The following is an 18,241-nucleotide window of genomic DNA, read 5'->3' as shown; positions in this document are numbered from 1 at the left end:
TGTCTCATTGTTTGCATTATTTTGACTTTTCTTATAAATATCGGAAATTTCACAAAGAAATTTGCCAAATCAATTGGTATCATTTGTTTTTGGTAACTGAAACTGATTTCTGAAATGATGTTTCGGAATGTCAAATAATACACTTTTGTCAGTCATTGGCACGAGGTTTCATATATTTGTAGTACTACTAATCTCCCGATACTATACTTTCACATGGAGATAAGACTGGTTAATAGATAAGTCACATTACATATACATACATGTATAAAAGAGTCGCTATACGATGAACGAAATAGTTAAATTATCATTATATGTCTTTTTTCAAATTTACTTTTTTACAGGTAAGAATGTTTACTCAATAGTATTTCTTCAGACCAACAATTGTTTTAAACGTCAACTGTAAATACTTCACATTTTTATATACAAGCACAATATGAGGAAGACTAGAGATTTATATTACACATGTGTAGTCTCTGCACATGAAACACTATCGCAAATCAACAGAATTAAGACTGTTTCTTGCAGTCTAGATTAATTTTCAATAACTACGTAAAACAATATAAGAAAAACAAGGAATAGTTGAAGTTTTGACCGAAATGCAAACTCCCGTTAATTCATCATGTTTAATTATTTACCATGCATGGTTCATTCAATATATCTTGTTCACCGAATGGTCGTTTTTTCTGTTACTGAAATCAGAAACTGTTTAAATTTCTGTTTATTGTAAGCGTAGTATCATGCTGTTCATGGATGTAGCTACTTGAAAATAAATTAATAAATTGTAAGCAGGGTGTCTTAGGGGGTTGATTGGGAGATTGCCCCCTTCAGCTGAACGATTACAGTAAAACTATTATTGAAAACAAATGTTTCATCACTTGGTTGGAATAACTTGGAAAGATCGTCGCTGGATTTTACCTTGGAGGGTGGATTTGTCCATTTATAGGGTGTGACGCCACTATTGGCGTCTATTTGTACACCTTCAATGAGCCGCATACGATTAAATGTAATGTGTAATTTCTCACCTACATGTATGTGCAGCAGTTTCAAGTCCTGAACCTGACCTACTGTATGGAAGAATGAGAGAGAATTCAAGTATTCCGAAAAAAATAACGCGTCCGTTTTTAAGGATGTGTCGTCCACTTTTAAGGATATCCATCCATCTTGGCGATAAACTCATCATAGATGTACTTGTCCAACTAAAGGGTATGGTGTGACTATAAGCGTCCTGTGTCAACTTTCGAGGGTAGAATGGTCTAACAATATGGTATGGCGTCATTATTGGCGTCCGGTGTCCACTTTCGAGGGTAGAATGGTCCAACAATAAGGTAGGTCGTCTGCGTCCAGTGTTCAGCTTCATTGGGCCTCATTCGATCATATATAACTACTTTTGTATCTTTAATCATGCAAATGTATTGCAAAACTAATGTCCGAAAATCAGTCAGGTAATTTCTATTTGGAAATAAACATATTTGAATTACGATTAAGCAAGTGCAAAAAAGATCATTATATCCTGTGGAAAGTTCGAAACATGCCTATCCTTTATAACAAGGATTATTTGGTTGGGATCAAACGACTTAGGGTCGTCATATAGGCGAAACTACTGACTATCCGTAACATTTTTAATTATTCTTATTTCACATTTGTTTAATTCTATTAGTATTCTGTAACTGTCCAAGCGGATGGTCAAGATACGACCAATCATGTTACCACGTCAGTAGAGATTCAGCATCGTGGGCAGAAGCCATGGTAAGTATAATAACCACGAGGGAAAGTTATAAATAGTAGAATTGCATATCAATCATCAGAAAAGTTAACAAAACAATAAAATAAATAAAGCTATAACTTCCAAGGCATATAGCGGCCGTTTAATTGTTTCCCCATTTGTTGTCCCGGATATTTTTCTAATTAACTATAAGTACGACAAGGGCTTTACTCATTGTTGAAGGCCATGTAGTTATCTGTAGTCTTTTTTGTCCTTTTGTCATTGGCATGATAATTCACACGTCATTTGCCTTTTTTTATGTTATGATCATAATTACATTAGTAACCGTCTTCTGCTGCAAGATATCATTATCATAACTGTGTTTTAACAAATGCCTGATATTGATGAATTTTTAAAAAGTCATTAGATTCCATGACGCATTAAAAAATCATCAATCGGAAACTATCCGATAACACCAGAACTAAAAATGACAAAGGTTAACAAAATTCCACATATAAAGCTACAAAGTCAATATGAAACTAAAAAACAACCCAAAAGATGACCACTCACGTAACCTGGAAGGGAAAGGTTTTTTTATTGACAGTTACCAGTTTGAAGGGAATGCTACTAGATGCTTAGCACATACCTACTACAGAATAAGGACAAACGTAATCATTAGTGTAGAGGTATCAAGTATACTGCGATCATATGTTTAAAAACGTATAGAAGTATTTCTGCTAAATTATATATTGTTTTATTATTTATTGTTATCGTTTAGAAAATGTGTGAGATACACGGGAGTTTCCTTGCAAGCATTGAAACTGTTGCTGAAGACCAGTACATGAAAACCCTACTTGGAGCTCAACGCCATAGTAAGTAAATAATAAGAACATGCAGATCTGATGAGTTATGCTATTTCCAACTGGTTTGTTCTTATGTAGTTCTGTAACACAACTGAATGAATGACTCGATTTGTCGATTCTGAAGAAATTTGATTACACGGGTTAACTGAATGAGTAACTCAATTTGTCAATTTTCATAAATTATTTCAATCAAATATTAACTTAAAAGATTGTCACCTTAACTCAGTTCAGTGGCCCACATCTGGATTACATTGTGAAAAAAACCTAACGTTATTATCAACCGATAGTTGTAGTTCACCTTGTTAAAAATACTTTCAGCTTCCAGCTTTTGGTTAGGTGGATCAGATTGGGACAACGAAGGAGAATGGAAATGGGAACCACATGCAATTCAAATGAAGTTCACCAACTGGCACAAAGGACAACCAGACAATAGTGGAGGCAAAGAGCATTGTTTATCTGTACACAGATCCTACCGTTACGAGTTTGTCGATAACAACTGTCACGATTCACAACACTACTTGTGTGAAAAACCGTACGTACTTGTGCATATAGAAACTGATTATCCAAAATTTAGGGTGCTGTCAAAGGTTACATTTCATTTTCATTTTAGTTTTAATTCAGATATGAAGGACTCTAAAGTGCGATGAGGACACTAAAGTACGATTATCACGTTAAAGTGCGATGGTCTGCGCTAATTAAAGTGCGATATTCTGCGCTAATTAAAGTGCGATGCCTCTATACGCTGAAGTCCGATGGTCTGCGAAAGTATAGACATAAGAAACGTTGGATTATGACTCATTAGACACATTATTTGCCATGTCTGGTTTTATTCCATTCAGTAGTTTAAAAGACAACATTTATATGTATTACACAAAGGGACCTATGTTAAACTATTTCCACGCCGGCGGCCATCTTGGATGATTGATCGTCTACAAAGTTACAACACTTGGTCAGCACCTCATAAGGAACATTCATGCCATGTTTTATTTCATCCATTTAGTGGTTCTTTAAAAGAAGACGTTTGTATGTATTTAATCCCATTGGGTCCTGTGTTAAACAAAGTCCCTCTTTGGCAGCCATCATAGATGATGAATATAGGCTTCAAAGTAACAACACAGCATAAGGAACATTCATTACATTTTTGGTTTCATTCCATTCAGTGGTTCTCTAAAAAACGACATTTGTATGTATTGTCCATAGGGTCCTATGTCAAACGTAGTTCCCTGATGGCAGCCATCTTGGATGATTGATCGCCTACAAAGTTCCAACAATTGGTCAGCACCTCATAAGGAACATTCATGCCATGTTTGGTTTCATTCCATTCAGTGGTTCTCTAAAAGAATGCATTTGTACGTATATTCCATAGGCCGGTCCTATGTTAAACGAAGTACCTCGCTGGCGGCCATTTTGGATGTTGGATCGATTTTACGGTACAACACTTGGTAAGCACCTAATAAGGAACTTTCATGCCATGTTTGGTTTCATTCCATTAAGTGGTTCTCTAAAAGAAGACTTTTGTACCATCGTACTTGAGTTTAGACAATCGTACTTTTGTTTTCCCGTTTGTATGGTTTTAAACTACTAATTTTGGGTCCTTTATAGCTTGTTGTTCGGTGTGAGCCAAGGCTCCGTGTTAAAGGCCGTACATTGACCTATAATGGTTTACTTTTTTTAAATTGTTATTTGGGTGGAGAGTTGTCTCATTGGCACTCATACCACATCTTCCTATATCTATTTAGCGTAAACCATCGCTCTTAAGCGTGAGAAACGATTGTACTTAAGCGTAAACCATCACACTTTAGCGTGATCATCGCACTATAGAGTACCATCGCACTTTAGAGTCATATATATATACATATATATAGAAATACAACTCGTCTAAACATCATATATATATATAGCGTCTGAATAGTAGTCAACGATTTTCCCCATGAGGGCGCTGGATCGTTAGGAGTAACGATACATGTACACAATAAATAAATTATATAAACGCCTAAAAAAGTGTACAAAACAACACCAAATTCAAAAAAAGGTAACTATAAATATAATATACAATAAAAAAGTCAAACCGAATGTTCGGTTTGACTTTTTTATTGTATAAATTTCAAGATTGTAATAGTTTAATCTAAGAAGACTTAAAGATGATTCGTTTAACATCAGAATCTTGCTGAGGAAGGATATCTGTTATCCGAAATATTTATAAATAATTACATTTATAGTTACCTTTTTTTTGTATTTGGTGTTGTTGTGTACACTTTTTTAGGCGTTTATATATATATATATATATAAATATACTTTTTCACTTTTTTGATCTTTTGAAAAATGTTGTTTGTGCTGTATTTAGACCCTTCTTCGACGAAATTTGTTTTACAAGCACACGTATAAAAATTGCGGTTTTTATCCAACGCAAACATAGGTTTGAACGTAGTTTTCAATTTAGACTTGTTTATATTTTTTCGTTTGGGCTTGTATCATATTTTTCCTCTTATTCATATGATCCGTTCATCCTATATTGACTCTTAAAATTCAAGAGTCTATCTAAAATTGAGGGTAAATTATATGGCTTTCCAAATAACGTTTCGATTCCTAACATCACTGAAGAGACATTTATTGTCGAAATCCGGATCTGGTGTACAAAAAATATATTGACACCTTATGTTTGTGGCATAACATCTTGGCCACAAGTTAATTGTTTTCTGTTTAGTATTAAATTTATATTATGATCCGTTTTGTTACATCTTGTGATCAATTTTATTTGGCAATCGCCAATGGCAGTCAGCAGGGTTAAAGAACATCAGTTGTTCGACCTGTTAGTCAAATGCGTTTTGTTGAAATATACTTTTTCACTTTTTTGGTCTTTTGGAAAATGTTGTTTGTGCTGTATTTAGACCCTTCTTCAACAAAATTTGTTTTACATGCACACGTATAAAAATTGCGGTTTTTATCCAACGCAATCATAAATTTGAACATAGTTTTCAATTTAGACTTGTATATATATATATATATATATACATATATAAAGATCTACTTTCACACTTACCTCAATGAAAATTTTACACAGGATATCATGAATAAAAACGCAGGTGGAAGTTATTTGATAATTAAGTGTAAGCTTAACGCCCAACGTCATATATGTTTCAAGCATATCCAGTACAAGATAAAAAAAAATTAAAAAAACAACATGGGCACTATAGTTGAATCATCCCAAATATCTCATCTCATTAGAATTTGTTCCAAATTTTTAAATAATCTGAATTATTTTTGTTAGGTGACGTCAGTGACTCCCTGCTTGAAATTGATCTCAACTCGATTTAACTCTTAAAAGATGATTTTCGTGTGCTAGAAATAGCAAATGAGCTCATCATTTGCCAAGTTTTGTGAATTTTCACCTAACAAAATTATGATGTTTATAAGAGAAAAGATTCAGTAAGATACATTTGTAAGCATCACGTCTAACAAAGAAGTTAAAGGAGATCCTTAATTAAAATAACACCCCAACCATTTCAACAATAACATCATATTAATGTTTGTTTTTTTTAGGGACACCAATAGCACAGAAACAGAGGTTCTTGGAAAATGATAACACATTATTACTATAAATTATTTTTTAATATCTTACTTATTTATTGATAAATAAAGGCAACAGTAGTATACCGCTGTTCAAAACTCATAAATACATGGACAAAAACAAAATCGGGGTAACAAACTAAAACCGAGGGAAACGCATTAAATATAAGAGGAGAACAACGACATAACACTAAAATGTAACACACATAGACAAAATCCCACGAGAATAACAAATATAACATATATATATATATAACATCAAAACCAAATACATGAATTTGGGATAGACAAGTACCGTGACACGTCTTATCGCAATGTGAATTTACACTCAAAAATAAGAGAAAACAAATGACACAACGTTATAATGTAATACACACAGAAACGAACTATAATATAACAATGGCCATATTCCTGACTTGGTACAGGACATTTTTTTTTTTAAATGGTGGGTTGAACCTGGTTTTGTGGCATGCCAAACCTCCCTCTTTTATAGCCATGTGAAATATAACATTAAAATGACATGCTTCATTTATGGGCATTATGTTTTTTGGTCTGTGCGTCCGTTCGTCCGTTAGTTTTCCGTTCGTTTGTCCTTCCGTCTGTCCCACTTCAGGTTAAAGTTTTTATTCGAGGTAGTTTTTGATGAAGTTGAAGTGCAATCAACTTGAAACTTAGTACACATGTTCCCTTTGACATGATCTTTCTAATTTTAATGCCAAATTAGAATTTTACGACAATTTTACAGTCCACTGAACATAGAAAATGATAGTGCGGATGGGGAATCCGTGTACTATGGACACATTCTTGTTTTAAATCCTTATTTGGAATTATTTGCCACGAATTGGTACGCCATATTATCCATATATTTTATTGTGAAATTATAACTGGCATCACGTTTCTTAAGTAGCCGTAATATCGTAATATAGTATGGCAAAGCAACGACGATATCTTTATCCACCGTATTTAGGAATTTTTGTAAAGAGTTGCTTTATAATATATCGTGACCAAAAATCCAAAAATATGGTGCATAAAGATATAGAAGTTCTTGGTCTACATACCATGAGATATAGTAATTTTAATTTTGTTCTTCTGTATATTTCCCATTGTGTGAAATATATTTACTTTTTTTCTTTAATATAAATATCGAAGTTCCCAAAGAGGCCAGATTTGACAAAATAATTTGATATCACTTGTTTTTGTATAAACTGTACCTCATTTAAGAAAATGCTTCTGAATGCCAAGTAATACACTATTGTCAATCATTGGCCCTATGTTTCTTATATCTGCAATCCTTATCTCCTGGTGCTATACTTTCACATACAGATAAGACTGTTTGATAGATAAGTCGCACTACATTTATAAATCGTTATACAATGAATGGGATAGTTAAATTATCATTATTTGTCTTTTTTCAAATTTACTTTTTTACAGGTAAGAATGTTTAGTCAGTAGTATTTCTTCAATCAAGGATTGTTTTAAACGTTAACTGTTAATACTTAAGCATTTTATGTATAAGTTTAATATGAGGAAGATCAGAGACTTCTATTATACACTACGACTCATTGTCTGAGAAAAGACGCAAATGAGACACTAGCGAAACTTAAACTTGAAGATGTCTCTTGAGGGGCAATTTCTTTTCAATAACTACATAGAACAATGAACGCTGTGAATAACTGGAGGCCACATTAACAAATTAACAGACATTTGACCGAAACCCACAATCTCGATCATTTATCATGTTATTTGGTTTTGCTATTCAGGTCCAATTCGATAGCTTTAATAAGATTGGAGTAATAGTTACTTGTTGACTGAATTGATGTGCACCTTTTTAGTTTTCTGCTACTAATTTAAAGTTCTGTTAATCTTGAATGTATTGAAAAAAAAACAATCAAAGGTAACGGATTAATAGATTATGCTGCTTTGACGAAAATCATTGTTTCTCTTCCGATTATTTACCCGATGAGGTTAAGTTTTGCGCAAAAGTTCAAATCTAAGAAACTACTTACTTTTTATTTTTTTTTATAGAGGAACGATCTGTTGTCAGTTGAAGCAGAAGACAAATAAGCGAGCAAATAAGATAATTTTGCATTTTTTTCACTCACTTAAATGCATTTGGTTGATTTGTTTTGCGTAATGGGCAATGTGTAAGAGCTGAGTATTACTATTGAATTCTCAGTCAGTTTGTGTAATGCAGGTACAAATCAATGCGTTCATTGTTAATAAACAAATTCATCAAAGATACCAGGACTAAATTTTATATATACGCCAGGCGCGCGTTTCGTCTACAAACGACTCATCAGTGACGCTCGAATCCAAAACAGTTTTAAAAAACCCAAATAAAGTACGAAGTTGAAGAGCATTGGGATCCAAAATTCCTAAAAGTGTTGCCAAATACAGCGAAGGTAATCTATGCCTGAGGTAGAAAAGCCTTAGTATTTCAAAATATTCAAAATTAGATTAAACTCAAATAAGTGCGAGGGAATTTAAAGTTCTTCATTTTTTCAAATACAAAAATGTATATGCAGCTCCTATAAACAATTATCAACGATTATGTATAACGACCAGAACTTGTAATTAAGGTAGCAGGAATAATTTGAACAAATCATCATAAAAGGAAATTTATCAAGTCCGAAAATCAGTTAATAAATAATTTCAAATTGGAAATAAATATTTAGAGCACGATTACATACAAAAATCATAATAATGTTGTTTTTTTACGACGTTATAAGCCTTCAACCAAGAGTATTTAGTTGTCTCCAGAGCAGCGTATATCACTCTGAAAATCGAAACTATAGATAAGGCTTTTATAATTATTCTTATTTTAAAACTTCGCTATTGTTTAATTCTATTAGTTTTCTGTAACTGTCCAAGTGGATGGTCAAGGTATGATAAATCATGTTACCACATCAGTAGAGATTCAGCATCGTGGGCCGAGGCCATGGTAAGTTAATAAGTTAACCATAAGAACAAGTTATAAATAGTGATGTTGTTGTATCTTTTATAGTTGCATAATAATCACCAGAACAGTTATCAAAACATTAAAATTAATAAAGTTATGACTTCCAAACATAAACGCCCGTCGACAAGTTTACTCATCAATGATGGTCATACGGTATCAATCTTATTGTCCTTTGTATGGTCTTTGGTGTACAAGACCGTAAGACTTCACGCCACATCTTATCGTTTAGAATATTATAATGATATTTACACAAGATATACCAGAACACCAGATTCAAACTAAAACGACGAACAGACAAACAACAGTTCACAAAACACCACATAGAAAACTGTAAATACGGCAATATGAACTCCAACAAAAAAAAAAAAAAAACAAACCTGTGGTGACCACTCGGGTAGTCTGGACGGGAAAGCTGCGATTGTCAATATTAAGGCAAAATGGAACTTGGTGATGGTACAGGTAAATACTGACTATAATAGTTAAAACTATGATGCAGAAGCCTTTGGTATAAGAACAAGAATTTAAAACCTTTTGTCTTGATAAACAGTAAATATTTGTTTGTTTTGAGATTTTGACACAGTGATGACTGCTGTACCCATATTTTGACTATTTTATTATGTCTGTTTTGTTAACGTATCGTTGTAAACATAATGGAATATGATGCGACTGTCATACAAGTGAGAGGTTTAGCGCTATAAAACCAGGTTCAATCCACCATTTTAAACATTTGAAAATGCCTGTACCAAATCAGGAATGTGACAGTTTTGTCCATTCGTTTAATTTGTTTTATCATTTGATTTTGCCACTTTCCGTTTTGAATTTTCCTCGGAGTATTTTTGTTGTTTACTTTTTGCAAGTTTGAAGGGAATGCTATGTTTTTAGTAAACTTCTATTACATAATAAAGATAGACGTAATCATTAGTGTGTTGGTATCAAGTATACTGTGATCGTATGTTAAATACGCCCAGAAATAATTTCTCCTAAATTACATACTGTTCTGTATCTATTGTTATCTTTTAGAAAATGTGTGAGATACACGGGAGTTTCCTTGCAAGCATTGAAACTGATGCCGAAGACCAGTACATTAAAACCCTACTTGGAGCTCAACGACATAGTAAGTAAATACTAGTAATAAGAACACAGATAGGAGTGAACGGTATATTAGACGAATTTGACTCAAAACTTTACCTTACATATTGACTATTATTTTAAATCTCGTATTTATATTGATCTCAATATCTTCAATATTTGCAGGAAATTTCAATTCATTGGTTTTGGAAATTTAATATGCAGTGGCCAATATTTCAGACAAAGCCATGGCTAAGATCCAACATTACAAAAAAAAAATCAATACAGACATAGATTCTGAAGAAGGTCGGCTGGTTTTGTTGTTTTTTTAATTCAAAGATTTGTTGATTCAGAGACATATAATATTTATTATGTCTCTGGTTAATTTCATTCACAAATTCTGTCAAGCTGGTTTTCCTTCATGGCAGTTGTTGCTCATTTATGAAAATTCGTTGTTTTGAACTGTTGCCTGGTAAGCAATTGTCATTTATTCAGAAAACGACTTACATACATTCATCACGATTAGGGATCATAGTATCCTACAATTTCATGGTCGAAACCACTTTACTTTATGTGTAGGCATTATTTGTTCGACTAATATCAAACTTTAACAAAAACAACCGTTACAACTTATATCTAATCATATCAATCGTAACAGGATTGAAATGCTATAGTTTGAAACGGTAATTCATGAACCGGAAGCCATTTTAGAGGACTTCCCTTCCTATAAAAGTGAACGAAATAGTCATGTACTTTTAGATGACAGAAGAAATCTTAATACACAGATTAACAGAATATTCGAATGGACGATTTTTTATTATTTATTTCTGTCAAAGAATAAGATTTACACTGCTGTTTCAGCGACCCATTGAAGGATTGAAATGAGAAAAACGACAACTGCCAAAAAAACATATTTACCATCTTGACAGGATTTGTGCATACAACCGTCAATTTAATTTTGAATTTTGAAACAAACATAATATACTTTGAAGTTAAAATCAATTGATAGCAGTAGTTCATACAACCCCTCTGGTAGATAAAACAGTAATTTTGCACCTTTTATATCTAATACATTTAGCTGTAGCCTACTGGTTAGGTGGATCAGACTGGGACAACGAAGGTGAATGGAAATGGGAACCACATGCAATTCCATTTAATTTCTCCGACTGGCAGAGAGGACAACCAAACAATGGTGGAAACAATGAGCATTGTTTATCTGTCCACAGACTCCATCATTATGAGTTTGCAGATGACAACTGTCACTATTCACAACACTACTTGTGTGAAAAGCCGTATGTACTTATTATGTGTTATATTACAACTATATAGGTGCTGTCTCCGGTTACATTTGTCCTTTTCATAAAAGTTTTAAATTAGATACTCACACTAATCCCGGAGACAACTTTACCCATGCAGGTGGAATGCTATTGATAATTTTAAAAGTGTTAACGTTCTAGAAAGTTCAACGGCTTGTCTTTCATGAAACTTTGAATTTTTCGAAAATCTAAGGATTTTCTTTTCCCAGGAGTAGATTATCTTAGCCGTATTTGGCACAACTTTTTTGGAATTTTGGGTCCTCAATGCTCTTCAACTTTTTGTCTTATGTAGATGGAACGCGCGTCTGGCGTATTAAATTATAATCCAGGTACCTTTGATAACTACTTTAGCGTCCAATGCCATATATGTAATACACAGCTTAGCATCCAAGAGAAAAAAAACATGGGCGCTAGCTGAATCATCACTATTGTCTAATCTCATTTAAGTGTAAATAATCTTAATTATTTTTTTTAGCTAACGTCAGTGACCAGCCTGCTTATAATTTAATTCCACTCTATTTATCCCTAAAAAGATTATTTTTATAGTGAGATACAAATAGTTTGGAAAATGAGTTCTTCATTCCCAAAGATAGTGGTTAAAAGTAGTCTTAAAAATAACACCATATCAACAACATCATATTTATGTTTCCTGTTTTATTTTAGGGACACCAATAGCACAGAAACAGAAGTTCTAGGAAAATGATAAATTAATACTATAAATTATTTTTCAATATCTTACTTATTTATTTATAAAGCATTGATTGTTTTTTTTTTTGGGGCAGGTTTTTGATGTGTTGTTTTATGTAATTTCCCCGATTGAGGTAAAAATAAGGCTTAATTTAAAATTACTGGTACTTTCAAAATCACAACATTTCTGGCTAAGAGTGAGTCAGCCATATTTTACTTTTACTTGTACGTTTACTTTTAAGATATGCACATCTCCTTCCCTATAAACACATTGCAGCAGATAAAAGATCTCCTTCCCTATAAACACTTTGCAGCAGATACACGATATGCACAACACCTTCACAATTAACACGTTGCAGCAGATAAAATATATGCACAACACCTTCACTATTGACACATTGCAGCAGATAAAAGACATCTCCAACACCTTCACTACCCACACATTGCAGCAGATAAAAGACATGCACAACACCTTCACTATCAACACATTGCAGCAGTTAAAAGATATGCACAACACCTTCACTATTAACACACTGCAGTAGATAAAAAATAGGCACAATACCTTCACTATTAACAGATTTCAGCATATAAAAGATATGCACAACTTTACTTTTAACACATTGCAGCAGATAAAACATATACATATCACCTTCACTATTAACACATTGCAGCAGATAAGACATGTAAAACACCTTCACTTTCAACACGTAGCAGATAAAAGATATGCACAACACATTCACTGTCAACACCAAGTTTTTATAAAGGATAAATATAGTTCCATCACAAATCAAACAATATTGCCCTATGGTACAACTTTAATATTTGAATGCCATTGAAACAAGTGAAACTGTGAGCTACTCATATGCTACTGCACACTGATGATACCTTCACCTCAAGTGCATAATATTAATAGTGTAAAAATCGTGTGATGAATCTGAAAACTCATCACACAGAAGAGCTGACTTATATAAACCCTGAAACCAAATTTTAGAAATCCTTGTATTGCAGTTCCTGAGAAAAATGTGATGAAAATTTTCCACTTGGCTATCACGTGTAAAATCTTACAAGTGTTCGGTAAACAGGAAGTTGTCGAGTGATGAATCTGAAAAGGCATCACACGGTATAGCTGACATATATAAACCCTAAAACCAAATTTCAGAAATCCTTGCATTGTAGTTTGTGAGAAAAATGGGACGAAATATATTCATTGGACGGACGGACTGAGGGACTGACAGAAGGATAGACAGACAGAGGTAAAACCGTATACCCCCCTTTTTTAAAGTCGGGGAATAAGCCACCACAAATGTTTGTGTCTCTGTGTATATCCCACTATTTGTATGTTATCTTGATATACTGGTACAAAGAAAAGACAATCAAATAACCTCCCTGTTCTAATGTAGGCGTTGTCAAAAGATTTTAACATATATTGATTGAGTAGTATTTTATTGATACTCTTAGTAACAACAAATGTATATATAAACTATCAAATCGTAAAATTTATTTCGAAGTTTTACAACAATTTCACATTAACAACCTCTCATGTTATTTTATCTCTTTAAATATCAATATCAAGAATAATTTCTAATAAACAAACTTGTTCATAACCTCATTTTTTTTCTTTAACTTCAGTTTACATAATGTTTGACTGCACTTAATCTGGGGTTGCAACTCAATCAGGCAAGTTTCACCTTAGATGGTTTTGGCTGTCTTATCAAAGACTTTTTTGTAATTAGATTTTTATGTATCAAATCATAAACATTTTTTGAAGCAACTGCTTCCAATGTATACATTACAGTATCCTACTGGGAACCATTATCAAAAAATGTCTATATAGAACTTATATATAAAATATTTACTGTCAGAAAGACTGGGTTTATTCTAAAACAAAGAGCTGATATTCTGTGTTACTTGTAAAACTATTAAGAAGTGGAGAAAAGTGCCATATTATAAATTTCAAAAACGTAACATTTGTTCACTAAAATTATTTGTTCATATCTTCAGAAGAATAACATTAACTTATATTCACATACATGGATTTCTATATTACTGTTGGGACTTTTGAAGCATGATCAAAATACATGAAATAACAATTTATAAGATACAATACAATTCAGTACTCTTTTGTGAAAAAAATAATCTAAAAGTATAGTAACCTAATACAAACTAAGATGTGGTATGATTGCAACAACTATTTGCCAGAGACCAAATGATAGCAACTATAGGTCACTGTGCCTGTTCCAAGCCTTTACTTCATTGGTGTTTGTTATTGGCGTTTTTATTGTATGAGTATAAACCAAGCTGCTGTATTTTTTCCTCTGAATTTTTCACAAACCTTATATAGTTTACTATATATGTGTTTTGCTTAGTGTTGAAGGTACTGTGATCTAATAGTTGTTTACATCTTGTCCTTTGGTCTCTGTTTGGTAGTTGTGTCATTGCATTGGTAATCATACAACATCTCCTTAGTTCTATAAGGATGTGAATTTAACGCATGATAATTATAAATAATATACTTATTTATAGGAGATATATTAAATATTAATCGTTCAATTCAAATATTCACTGAAAGTTTTATTTTCATTCCTTTTATTATTGGATAAACCATAAAACAGGGCACATTATTGACTTGATTTTGTTAGCCACTATGACAGTAATTTATATTTGTCAAACATACATTTGACTTTTGTTTAAAAAGATAAATTAAAGGAAGTTATGAAATTATGAATATCACAAAAGTTGCCTCTCAAATATTAAACACAATTCACACAATAAATATATAACAGTTCAGTCTGTAATTGTTCAATATGTTTTTTTTAAACTCTAAATGGGCCTAATTCTATGAACTAGTGTTTTAAACAAATACAAGATAATTCTGACAACAATAACAATATTTATATGCCATTCTAGTACATGTATTAAAAATAACAACTCTTTTACATTTATTTTTTATCAATAAAACACAACATAATTTGTATATACTAGAAAAGATATCTGAGTATTATTTCACAACAACTCGGTTTTTGTCAAATCATGAAACTTTGTATAATAATGAAAAACGGTAATAGCATGAGTTTAAACATATGACTTGTAATTGCTTACAAAATAAATCATGATTCTAAGTATTTCACTTCAACAAAACTCTTGAAGTTTCAGAACTATGGACAGTAAAACACTTAATGCACAATCTCTTTATGGTGGTAGGATACAAATTGATAATCTTAACATTTCAGGAATTTTTCAAATCACAATGAATTTTTTTATTAATATTACTTTTCATAAAATTTTTATCAACATTGGTTGTTAGTATAAAAGGAAACAAGGGAGTATTCATTAAATCAAAGCCTTAAAGGCTGTAAAAGCAATTGCTGCCATGTTAATGTTTGGGGACTTTTATTTTTCATCCACATATATACAAGAATTAAACCTGACATGAGTGTTGTCTAGTTAAAAGTAAGAAGGTTTTAACTTTATATAAATAAAAGACTTTAGCAGAAAGTCATTTTTAATATGTTTTATATTTCACAAGGAGACAACACGTTTACCAGGCTAAAGTTGGGGTCAAATATACATGTGCTGAAACATATAACTCAAAAAGAAATCATCATGGATTATCCCCTGGTAGTGTTTGTAACTTCCTTGGCAATAATTTCCTTTATTGATTTAATTTTAACAGTTTTCATTATTAATTTATATTTAACCATTAACACAAATGATTAAGTTAAAACATTTCAACTTTTAACTAGACAACACTCATGTCGGGTTTAATTCTTGTATATATGTGGATGAAAAAACAGGAAAGAAATAAAATATCTTACAAGACATAAACATGTAAAGAATAAATGTATATTTCAGCTTAATAAAAATATTTTCATAATGTTACTTTGTCATCATTTTTAAAACTAAGTTCCAAACATTATTGCTCAGTTAATATGTGTCCTTCTGATACGAGCACAGGCACTTGTTTCTATCCATAGGAAGGTCGACTATCCATATAAATAGTTTTATATGGATAGTCGACCTTCCTATGGATAGAAACAAGTGCATGTGGGTACGAGATAACTACAATTCTCATGCAATCCCGAAAAGGGGGGGTCATCACAGACAAACATGACATTAAATCGTTATCACTGAACTAGTATATATATTGTATAGGGGCCAGCTGAAGGACGCCTCCGGGTGCGGGAATTTTTCGCTGCATTGAAGACCTGTTGGTGACCTTAATTCTGCTGTTGTATGTTTTTCTATGGTCGGGTTGTTGTCTCTTTGACAAATTCCCCATTTCCATTCTCAATTTTATTATACGAACAAGAACAAACAGCTCTACGTTGCTTTGATATTTATCAATTTTCAGGAAACATTGCGAAAAATGATCTTCAATATTTCGAAAACATGTGAAATAAAATTGCTAACACGGGTCAACAAACGTAGTAGACTTGTTCACTGAAAAGACGAGGATAATGGTTTCATCTGACATTTGTTATGCAAACCCAGTTTTGATCATGATATTTAAAAAGACGTACTTTTTTCAATCTATGTATTAATAAACTAGAAAATTCCAAATTGTAAATATCTCTTTATGTGGACCGACTTGGCATCTACTACGTTTGGACGGGTCCATTTCATTAGTAAGGTGATCGATAAATATTACGGAGTTTTGACAGAAAAGGAAAACGAACTTATTGTTATGTGTTTTCAACAAGGGTTTCGTTCCGCTAAATTATTTGCGCAAATAAAGTTTGTCTATTTTTAGATTACAGGTAATAATTTGACACTACGCATTAACCTGTGTAGTGATTTTTACGATAAATGTATGAATGAACGATAATTTTATGAATGAACAAGAGCACCTGACCTCTTAAAGAAACACAAATTAAACATAAAAAACCGTATTTATTAGGAGATAATTCATTTAAATTTTCAATACTAAACCAACAACTGAAATGAATCCATATTTTGTTGAAACATCGTACGAACGGCGGAAAACGGAATCGCATTTATAAAAATGTACTTTTTTTCACTCGTACTTCTATGTTATTTGATAGTCAAACGGTTGACCCTTTAAATACAAAAATACATCTTCAAGAACATATTCTGAAACTTCTTAAATCCACTAACTTTTTTTTAAAGTTTCAAGCTATGTATTGCATTAGAAAACATACATAGGTGTTAAAGAATGACTGACCAGGAGCCTGTTTAACAAAATACTATGGCTTGATCTGGGCGGAGTCTCTGATCTGGGTCACAAAGATGGCCATACGCGACGGCATAAAAGCAATTGCTTTAAAAATATGCTAAACAAAATTCAATGACGTCATCAACTTGATGATTTTTCTTCATGTCAACTCTTAATTTGGAACAACTTGAAATTAAAAAAAAATCAAATAAAAACCACACACACAAAAAACCTGTAAGAAAATCTTATAGATAAACAATCTTAAAGTCATGTTAGTAATATATCTGATGCAAACTAAATTATTTGAATTTTGAAAAATGTATTCTCTCATTTCTAAAGTGTTGTCCCTGGTGTTCTCATTCTAATACTTGAAACTTTGAATGGGGAAAACCTCAAGATTAAGATGCAATAGCAGATACTGAATAAGAAACATTTTACGAAGGATAACATAAAGTCTGTAACCAACAAATCTATCATCCAAATACACTTATGTACCCAAATAAATCAGCTTCAGTTCTGTATGCCACACAACAAGGTTCAGAAAAGTACAATATTCCTGAATTTTGAGTACAAGGGCTGTATTATTTATTCCTGAATTTTAAGTACAAGGGCTGTATTATTTATTCCTGAATTCTAAGTACAAGGGCTGTATTATTGTGAAAATGGTGTCAACAGTACTAATTGATTTATTTTTGATCTTCAACACCACTTTCAGCAAACATGGCTATATTCCAGTTATTTTCCGTGGATGAAGCAAAAGTAGCCTAAGTGAACCACCAATCTTCGGATGGAAAAAAGCCAATCATAGTCAATAAAGATCAGAGCAAAACATACCTTGATACATGTTTGGTTTGATCTGACAACCTCAAGGTTGACAGGCTTGTGATCACTATAAATAAACTACCC

General features: G+C 32.4%; 1 protein-coding gene across 3 annotated transcripts; it reads left to right on the top strand.

The window, feature by feature from the left end:
• The first annotated feature begins 212 nt into the window (after positions 1 to 212).
• LOC143067970 (perlucin-like protein) lies at positions 213 to 12,208 on the top strand. 3 transcript variants are annotated; one of them, XM_076241646.1, is made up of 5 exons: positions 213 to 341; positions 1,658 to 1,746; positions 10,112 to 10,205; positions 11,238 to 11,451; positions 12,139 to 12,208. In XM_076241646.1, exons 1-5 carry the CDS (start codon positions 284 to 286, stop codon positions 12,176 to 12,178), a joined length of 495 nt encoding a protein of 164 aa, XP_076097761.1. In that variant the 5' UTR covers positions 213 to 283; the 3' UTR covers positions 12,179 to 12,208. The 3 variants fall into 3 exon arrangements, with proteins under 3 accessions (XP_076097761.1, XP_076097759.1, XP_076097760.1); XM_076241644.1 differs by lacking the exons at positions 10,112 to 10,205; positions 11,238 to 11,451; positions 12,139 to 12,208 and adding exons at positions 2,481 to 2,574; positions 2,884 to 3,097; positions 6,106 to 6,180; XM_076241645.1 differs by lacking the exons at positions 213 to 341; positions 1,658 to 1,746 and adding exons at positions 7,429 to 7,563; positions 8,985 to 9,073.
• The last annotated feature ends 6,033 nt before the right edge of the window (positions 12,209 to 18,241 follow it).

Source organism: Mytilus galloprovincialis, chromosome 3, assembly GCF_965363235.1.
Source record: "Mytilus galloprovincialis chromosome 3, xbMytGall1.hap1.1, whole genome shotgun sequence".
Taxonomy (NCBI): Eukaryota; Metazoa; Mollusca; class Bivalvia; order Mytilida; family Mytilidae; genus Mytilus; species Mytilus galloprovincialis.
This window is presented reverse-complemented; position numbering and strand designations above follow the sequence as displayed.